Below are 10,000 nucleotides of genomic sequence, written 5' to 3'. Positions count from 1 at the left end.
GTTTGCAAGGTTTTTGTGGTTAGCTTACTAGTTTTGGAACAGAGCTCCATATTGCTGCCTTAAGATAATGAAGAAAAAAGAATAAAATGTCTCCCATAGTCTTACATTGGGCCATAAAAGCGCAATTCAACTGGCATGCACCTATGCTTCACTGACACCTGTGCCAACCAGAAGGCTCCCTTTCTCTACATCCCTGTCGATATAGGCCCTAACTGTACAACTACGAGATAAGAGGCACCTTACATCTCTGTATTTTTCTATCTATCTATCCCTCTACAACTACTCTTACACTCCATCTCTCTGTATCACTCCATTTTCTCTCCTTATTTACTCTCTTCACTCTTTCTCTTCATCCTGACTCTTTTTCACTCTCCTTCCCATTTCTATGTGATGCGTTCACAAGTTATATTATTATTATTATCCTAATTTTTGGTGCCGTTTCTCCTAGTATACCAAAGTCATAGAAGCATGGTAAAGTTATTTAATGACATTGAGGAAGTCTCCAGGTCAGGGATTGTAGTTCAGGTGACATTAGGCTACAGTTATAGTGATTGATTGGAGGAGAGGCTGACTGTTTATGTAAATTCCTGATTAATTCACACAATGAATGAATTCCAAGTGTTCCAACAAGGCTGACAGCTTACATTATGTGCGTAAAGAGCATGATTACCTTTCGGTGTATATTTGACATTTTCTAATCATTCAAATTCAATTCAAATTCAAAGTGAATTACTGAATTTGCTCATGACTTTGTATCAACTTCACACTCCCTATGATTTCCCCAGAGTGAAACAAGTGAATACATGTCAAAGATTTTCAACATACAAATCATGATGTCAGGAAAAAGAACAACTACCATACTTACACAGTCTTTTTTCACACACCTTTATTGAACATCAGGAACGCAAACATTGCAAAGACGTTAAGATTAAGAACACACAGACCACAAGATTATTTGTTCCAGGTTTGGCAAATTACAGTGTCTATTTTAAATTTCAGATCAGTGTGTTCCCCAACATTTCACAGGAAAATGTCCCCTAATGCTCTAAGGATTTGGAAGTATAATCCCCTTTATAATGAATCACATAATTTCAAGAAGCTTAATTTCCTAGCTGCAAATAACATTTAAACTGAACAAAACTACTATAAAAAGAGAAGAAGATTTATTCCCTTTTTTATTTCATTTTCCCTTATTATCAACATCTAGCGTTTAGACCCTTGTCTTACTGATTTGTTCCAGTTGAGCTGATAGACCAGATGGACAAAATCATTCACACCCACAAAATCAGCAGCGATAATGTTGATGCAGGTTTTGCCCTGACCACAACATTGATTTTTGACCCATCCCAGTAAATCGGGATATGCTTGAAGAGTCATTTCTTTCATGGATGAGAACAGATGTTCAAACACGTATGATGCATCCTCAGTGAGGTTCAGACCAGCCACAAAAAAGAGGCTGCCTATACAACAGACAGACCGACAGACAGACAGACAGACAGACAGACAGACAGACAGACAGACAGACAGACAGACACACACACACACACACACACACACACACACACACACACACACACACACACACACACACACACACACACACACAAACACACACAAAATCACTCATTGAACACAGTTTTCTGTCAAACATACTCTTGCCACTTATTATTATTATTATTATTATTATCATCATTATTATTATTATTATTATTATTATTATCAGTATAGTAGTAGTAGTGGTAGATTCAAAGAAAATACTAAGACTGCACCAGTGCAGTCACAATTAGTATTCAATCAGTATATTGCCATCATTGTAGACTACAGAACAAGTCTAGTGTGTTTTTGGGCTTGACTTACAATCTCGTCCGCTGCTCTGCAAGCGATTATCCAAGTATTCCATAACCTGACTTGCAGATGTCTTGTTAGCCCACCAATAGTCCATTTTTGGCCACAGTTCCTGGTGGCTGGAGGCTGCGTCATTGTCATAGGAAAGAATCACTTGATATTTCTGATCCCAGCACAGCTGGAGAGAGGGGATCACCTAGGAGGAGAAACAGACACATTATATATAAATCAGTTTTGATGTCTTTGGTGTTTTGATTGTAATGTCCTCATAAAACAAGCTAATTGTATAATACAATTTCTTAAAATGTGCGTCAATACGACACATAAATCAAGTTCATGAACCGTATAAGGGCAGAGTTTCTTTGAAAAGAGCTGGTTCAGTCGGGCAATGAACTTCTGGTGGTCGTCGTTGTCCAAGCCATCAAAGTGTGAGCAGGCTAGAATGATGACCTCTTTTGGGTGCTGTGTTAACCACTGGGCAACATCTTTGAAGGTTTCCTGAGGGAGCACGAGAATCACTGAGGTAAATACAGAAAGATTTGTATAAACACCCTAAAAACAGAGCCCTTTTCTGTGATGCACAATATACTTATGGTTAAAAGCAGAGCTCATTTGACTCAACTGTAAAATTGATATTGTAGCTTCAAGAAGCATCATATTTGTTAAAAAAGGGGAAAAAAAGCCAAGTAATATGATATGAACATAGCAACTGTATTCACATGACAACTTTGATCTTACTTTACTTGTCAAACTGAGACTTGTGCTAATTGCAGAGTCCATAATGAATATGGTGCTTTCCAGGGAAACTACCTTAAAACGGCAGTACTGAGTTTTTTCATGATATAGTTGGTGATGTCATGCTGTGCATGTTTTTTCCCCCCTTTTCCCATCCTGGACCACAGAACTGCATAATGCATAGCCTAGGTGGCTAGTTGAAATGACAGGTGTGTTTTTCTGCCCTTTACATGACTATAATCCCATAACACCATTATGAATTAGTGTATGTGTGTATGTGATTCTTTTCATAATTAATTCACGTTGCCGATACTATAGTTGTTGCTTCAAACGTGCTTCAAAAATGACAAATTGCATACTGTCTCTTTAATCGCTGGGTTCATTGGGAGCCCAAAACAGGCAGTTCAAAACACCTGCATCTTCATCAGTTAAAGCTGTTTTTTTAATGAGTTAATTTATCATCATTAGTCTCTGCCTTTTGATTGGTGCAATAAATCCCTTTTGTCTTCCTGTCATTGTGTGTGTGTGTGTGTGTGTGTGTGTGTGTGTGTGTGTGTGTGTGTGTGTGTGTGTGTGTGTGTGTGTGTGTGTGTGTGTGTGTGTGTGTGTGTGTGTAGTACCTGCTTACCTCCACAGTAACTGTTGTGTAAAGCCCATGGACAAAGTACAAGGTGTGATTACGATCATCTGGCTTACAAGCGATCCTTAAATCAAAATACCGAACACCTGCTTCCAACTGCTCAATAATAGTTAGTTCCTATAGAGGAGAACAGAACAGTGTCACATCTACAAACGTACAGCAAATACTAACAAACCGAAGAGCACATCTGAAAGTAAAAAGTGAAAGTGCTCCCATCGCTTCTGTGCTGCTGAAGCACTGTGGTTAATTGGCTCATATTATTTCTAATCGTTAGATCCTATAGGTCAACAGAACAGTGTCACACATCTAAAAACAAATCACTACAGAAAGGTACAGTCTGCGATTCTAGAAAAGGTTGTTGACATTTGAGCTCAACAGCTCAAATTGTTTCACTCCTCCCTTCTGTGCTCCTGAAGCAACATGGTTGGTTGAATTATGTATGGTTCAATAGCTCTGAGCTACTGTAAGTTTCCCATTTACAGAGCCATGGCTGTATAGGAACACCAAATTGTTTACATTTCTTTTTAAAGCACACACACTTGACAGACAACAGACTGCACCTTGACGTCAGTCTGTACTGAATTTACTCTGTACCTGTGTAGTGGCCCAGTTCATGATAAAGTAGTTGATGGGACCTGGCAAAATATGCTCTAGTTCCTTCAGCCAGGTGGGTTCGTTTGGCTCTAACATGGAGGAGCTGTCCAAACAGTATGCCATACTGTCATGGCTTCCTGGTAATGTTAACAAATACAGATGGATAATTTATAAATATACACATATATACACACATACACACATATATACATATATATATATACAGTATGGGTCTGCAAAACCAACACTCTCATTTGTTTAAAAAAAATTATATTGCGTATCATTCTAGTTCTTTACGACAAATAATTTAATTAAATTCAGTTCAGTTTTATTCAATTTTATTCATAAAGCACCAAAACTAAAACAAATGTCTCAGAGCCTAGAGCCTGAACCCCTTTAGAGCAGGCACAATGGCAGCAGGGGCAAGGGAAAACTTCCTGTTTATCAGGAAGAAACCTTAATAAACCAAATAAGTGTGCTTTGAATGCTAAAATGGAATGTTGAATCTGAGTAAAACACCATTAAAACCTAGCAGCACCTGTGGAGGTAGCCTGTACTCACCAGGTATGGCGATGTCCCAGAGGGGTGCTGTGTGGAGAGGAGAGGGGAGTTGAGACATCCAGACAGACGGTTCAACCATTTTCTTCATGGCTCCAACCAACTTTGGCAAAGATGAAGAATTAGGAGTCTCCGCTGTGGAGACCAAGTTTGTTGTGACCAATTCAAGAAATTGTGTGACTTAAATACAGTACTCAGGCTGTATTGTACTTCATTATGCCTTGTGGCCTAACATGATTGGTTGTATGTTAATTTGTATAAAGTTATGGATATATGTTAATCATTAATCATTGGTTACTACTAAATGCTGCCTGTTCAGCCATTGGTTATCACTAAGTAGGCTGGTACTCATAGGCCCTTTCAGACTGGAAGAACTTTTCCCTAGTTCTTAGAAGGAGGAAGTAGGGGAGAACAGGGTTGGTTGTCACACTTTTAACTCTAGTGTGAATTGCTCATCATCAAGACATCTTTCAATAGTCATCCCTACATTACATTGAAGCTTAAGGTGTTGGCTTGAAATGTGTATCCCTATTATTTTCCAACTAATTGTAAGAAAGAGGTAATTGTTGGTCATGAGAACATTAAACTCAGACATGCACTAAAGGTGGAATTTCATTGTACAATATTAATACACTAGTCACTTTATTCGACTGCAAGTCACTTATGCCATCTCAGTCACCTTATTCATGTATTTAAAACAAAATGTTACTATATTTATTTGCACTTCAGGGAGGTACTTGTATTCTACATTACTGCACTTTGTTGAACTCTTGTGGCACCATCAGGTTTGTTGTTTACAAATACAATGACAATAAAGGCTTTTCTATACTATTCTATTTACTTTATAGATGTCATATTTCCCTGTATGGCAGACCTCTACTCTCTTTCTAGCAGACTGAAGCAAGCCCTCCAAAGCCAAGCCAACATAACAAGTACAATAAAGTTGTGTTATGGTGGTCCAACAGGTGACAGAAGACAATACAAAAATGACCCCATTGAAGGTGGATACATCCGCAGGAAATAAACATGAAAACTTTAAGAAAGACACTGCAAGCGTATAGAAAGTATAGGATAAAACTGCTAACATAACACATTCTTTCAGTTACAAAGAAGAACTGTTAACTGGAAGAAACAACTGCACCATGATGCAGGATCTGGAAAGCCCATGAACTATCCACCCCATCTCAAAAACACTTACCAATCACGGACTTAGTCACATATAAAGCGCTCAGTTCTAGGAACTAACCACTGGGGAGCTCCCCTGAGAACTACAAACCTCCAACAGCATTTTTTCTTCTTTATTAAAGTGATATTAAGCCAGCTAACGGCTATTGTTTTGTTGGTAGTTAGTTTGCTACCGTGGTAATGTCGGGTAGTTGGCTGGCAGACTTACTACTCACCTCAGACTTATCTTTTGGTTACAACAATAGGGTTATCTGTTTGTACAATGTTCATTTCTCTTTAACTTCCTTGTAAAATCTAAGCAAACTATATACATACACAGTGCTGCTTGAAAGTATGTGAACCCCTTGAGCAGTGTAGAGTTTTCTGTTGTTTTACCATGATTTTTCTATTTCATCATCACCAGTTTTCCATACATAAAATGTCAGGTTTATGTTTATCAGTGATGAGTGACCAGCCTACATGGAGTGGGACAAAATCCAGGGAGAACAGTTTGAATGAGATGGGAAGAGGCAGTCTCTTTGTGGTCGCGTGTCTTAGAGCTATAACTACACAGTTCAGGCTAAACCAGACAAATCCATATCCTGGGTTAATGATGAGTTCAACTAGGACATGGTATGAGTCGTGGCCTTAATGAGAAGTGGGTTCATGAGAACAGATTCTCTTCTGCCTCTGTGTCTTAGTCTTCCCTCTTGTATCCATGCACTGTAGAATGACACACATTTCACAGTCTGTCCTTTGAACTTTACTGATTACAGATTTTGTAGTCTTAGGTTTCGGTATTGAGACTGAGTCAGGGTGCATATGACAAAGTAGTTGAGTTGAAATAATGTTGCTTCCCTTGGTCCCTTGTTTTGGGGATACTACTAAACTTCCCGCTATACTAGCTTGCTGAGAGCGTTGCCTAGCAATGAATGCAAATGACAAGAACTCCACGCATTGGAGAATGCACAGATTGAGACCTGTGCATGACCTGTGTATATGTTCTTATGTAGGCCACTATGACAACATGCCTTTAAGCAAAGATATTTAATATTATGGTTTATTCGAAAATGATTTCTAAGATTTAAAAATACATAAGCTGAATATGTGAGTATACTGTAGAAGAACTAAGAAATCCAGTTCCAGAGAGCTGTTTCACAAAACCACGATTGCGGATTAAGCCGGGATTTTTCTGTTATCCAGGCTGAATTTAGCTGTGACTCAGTTTCATGAAAGCATTGGCACATACGTTTCTATGGAGGTTCATTCTGCACAGCTTCCTTGGTCCAGCCCAGCCTAACAGCCAGGCTTGTTTAATCCCGGTGTGATGGAGAAATGTTAAATCTTTTACTGTTATCATATGCCTTTGTGTGCTGAAACATGGCTTTTATGTGTGATTAAAAGTGTACATTCTGTGTTTGTAAGTGAGAACTGATAAGAACAACTAGTTGTTCTTCTTTCCTACATTGTTAATGCAAATGTTGCAAAAAAAAACTAAATAAGATGACCTCTTTGCTGACATAGTGCTTTGGCGTCAGAGAACGCCAACTTCAACCTATATAAACCTTGTGGGATGTGTTTGACTTTGCTTCTCTTATGCCTGCAAAGACATGCATGAGCCTGATAAGCATATTGAATGAACAGATACACAAGTCTGAGGTAAACTTTAATGTGAATATTCACCTAAGATGGTTGTTACGACCCGGCACGTGTGCTGCAACATACATTGGAGACAGACCACAGAGTATACAAAAATATAGTTTATTTTTTATATAACAAAAAATACGGGAGAAAATAGTGAATGCAAAACACCAGCATCAAACACATGGTGTCCACCAGCAATGCAAGGCCTCTTTCTGAGGGCTAACAGCATGGCTGTGGACAGTCAACAAGGTGTGGACAATGAAGCTAATTATGCCCATTCACCACCCAAAGACTGTTGCCCTGCCACAGCAAAGCCAGTAGGGGTGTAGAGGGGCATATCACCTCGCCCCTTAATAGGGTTCCTCTAGGAGCACTAAAACTGAAGGTAAAGCCATATATTGTGTCCTCCAGTCTTCAGCCCTCCACACCTAGGACAGAGGAGAAAGAGGGAGAGAAAGACAGAAACACAGTTCATGCCACAGATGCCATTGATTGCATCTCCTGAAACAGGCAGACCTGATCCACTACAGTCACAAAGACTCTTAAATTCACATATTGCTTGTTCACGCACAGACCAAAAAACTCTACACCAGGCACACAACTACACTTGCCGGCCACCAGAAGGTGCTATGTCCCACATAATGACTGAGGGTTGCTCACTCTTTTGCACACACACACAAGCAAACACACACACACACACACACACACACACACACACACACACACACACACACTGACATTTCTGAATTAAATCACACAATGAATGAATGAATTCCAAGTGTACCATCAAGGCTGACAGCCCACATTATGTGCGTAAAAAACAAAGAGCATGATTTTCATTCAGTGTTTATTTGACATTTGTCTAATCAGTTAATTACTGGATTTGCTCATGACTTGTATGAACTTCACACCACCTATGATTTTACCAGAGTGAAGACACTTCAGAAATCCCCTTCCTGTCAAAACACAAAATCCCAGTACTCGTCTCTTTCAAGAAAATAGTCTTTCAGAACTGGTTGTCCAAAACATCCTGCCATCTCAATCATTGGTCCAACCTAGTATCAGAATATATCTTAACAGAGGAAATTGACGCTAGGAAAAAGAACAATATATGTGTGTGAGTGAATCTCAAAATGTAGCGTAACCGTATTTACCTAGAGACACAACTCTACCTCAAAGCAGGAGAGCAGTCCTTCTCTCATAACAACCCAAGGGAACTGAGCTACTCTCTTAAAAAGGCCTACCTATTACCACTAATTGGCCTAATATGGATGACCCATGAATATGGGGAAGCATAGCACATCTTGCTCATTATTCAAAAAACAAATTCAGTCATGAAATGTACATTCAATAACATATGTCAATATTATCATATCAAACCACATTTAACCCAATAGCAAATAACACCACAATGCATAGTAATTACCTAAATGAAATGTGGACAAAGCAAACACCCCTGTACCAAAATGTCCCGCTCTTAGTGGTACGTTGTAAAGGTAGTACCCCAATGTGAAGCGCACTTTCGCGTTGGAACCAGTATGTTGAATTAAGAGCACCAGAAAGTATGAGTATTTATGTTTTACCGGCTTATGGACACTATAAGTATAAATGGCAAATGTATCAAGTCAAGTCAAGTCAAGGCATATGTATTTATATAGCACATTTAAAAACAGCTCACGCTGACCAAAGTCCTTTACAAGTTAAACACAATAAAATATCAAAACAAATAGAAAAAAGCTGAAACAAAACAACAACATCACAAAACAACTAGACGTAACGCAAAGCGTTACAAAATATGACCGCCGAACTGTTCAGTAGGTTTTGGCACAGAATGAGTCATGGTTGTCAGTGTGTTTGTGTGTTTTTATGTGTTTTGTGTGTGTAAATTGGTTTGTGTTTCATTTTTATGTATTAAAGGAATTATTTGTGCATGCGTTCGTATGTCTACTGTGTGTGTATGTGTGCATACGAATGTCTACTGTGCATGTGTGTGTATCTGTTGCATTTTTGACCATGCATTATGGTGCAGTTTTGACCATGTCAGCCAGAGATACCTGCAATTACATCACCTCATGTTTGCTTTTTCATTTTTAAGTAGGTGGCACTGAGTATACAAAAATATAGTTTATTTTTTATATAACAAAAAATACGGGAGAAAATAGTGAATGCAAAACACCAGCATCAAACACATGGTGTCCACCAGCAATGCAAGGCCTCTTTCTGAGGGCTAACAGCATGGCTGTGGACAGTCAACAAGGTGTGGACACTCGGGCTAATTATGCCCATTCACCACCCAAAGACTGTTGCCCTGCCACAGCAAAGCCAGTAGGGGTGTAGAGGGGCATAACACCTCGCCCCTTACAGTTAGGGTACACACTAAAATCAAAAGTGTAACACAATTATCAAAACCTTCACTCAAGGAGCAAAACAACGGCTCAGATCTGCACAACTATAAGCACATTTAAACATCACACTTTTTGCGAAACCATACACACAAGTGATTTGCAAAGCACTAAACACACTTTTATGCTTTAGACACAGACGTATATCAAGAGGTCACTTCCTTGCAATTCCAAAACACTCTGTCAAGTTACCACACCTATGAGCCGGTCAAATAAACACAGCCATCAAGTGCCCAAACACATGATTGCTTAATTGTAGACAAAACAAACAGGTTTAAGCACTATAGAAATGCAGCAGATGAGTAACTGTAATCTGTCTTCTACCAAAATGGAAGGAGTCAAAAGAAGAAGAGTGAGGGTGAGAGGGGGAATCCACAGAGGAGGAGAAGGAGGAAGAGGCCGAGGCCATGCCATGAGG

At 39.2% G+C, this 10,000-nt stretch overlaps 1 protein-coding gene across 1 annotated transcript in view; it reads right to left on the bottom strand.

Annotated features, from left to right (window-relative positions):
• Nucleotides 1-3,937, bottom strand: part of LOC308362636 (PI-PLC X domain-containing protein 1-like) — a gene marked incomplete at both ends in the record, with an annotated part of 6,850 nt that extends 2,913 nt beyond the window's left edge. The window contains 5 exons of the mRNA XM_080835367.1: nt 1,228-1,460; nt 1,858-2,041; nt 2,188-2,343; nt 3,209-3,337; nt 3,815-3,937. Coding sequence (XP_080691493.1) covers nt 1,228-1,460; nt 1,858-2,041; nt 2,188-2,343; nt 3,209-3,337; nt 3,815-3,937 — 825 coding nt within the window. The remainder of the gene's footprint in view (nt 1-1,227; nt 1,461-1,857; nt 2,042-2,187; nt 2,344-3,208; nt 3,338-3,814) is intronic.
• Between the last annotated feature and the right edge of the window lie 6,063 nt (nt 3,938-10,000).

The sequence above is a fragment of the Sprattus sprattus genome, assembly GCF_963457725.1.
Source record: "Sprattus sprattus genome assembly, chromosome: 3".
Classification (NCBI taxonomy): Eukaryota; Metazoa; Chordata; class Actinopteri; order Clupeiformes; family Clupeidae; genus Sprattus; species Sprattus sprattus.
Note: the sequence above shows the minus strand (reverse complement) of the source record. Positions and strands in the feature narration are given on the sequence as shown.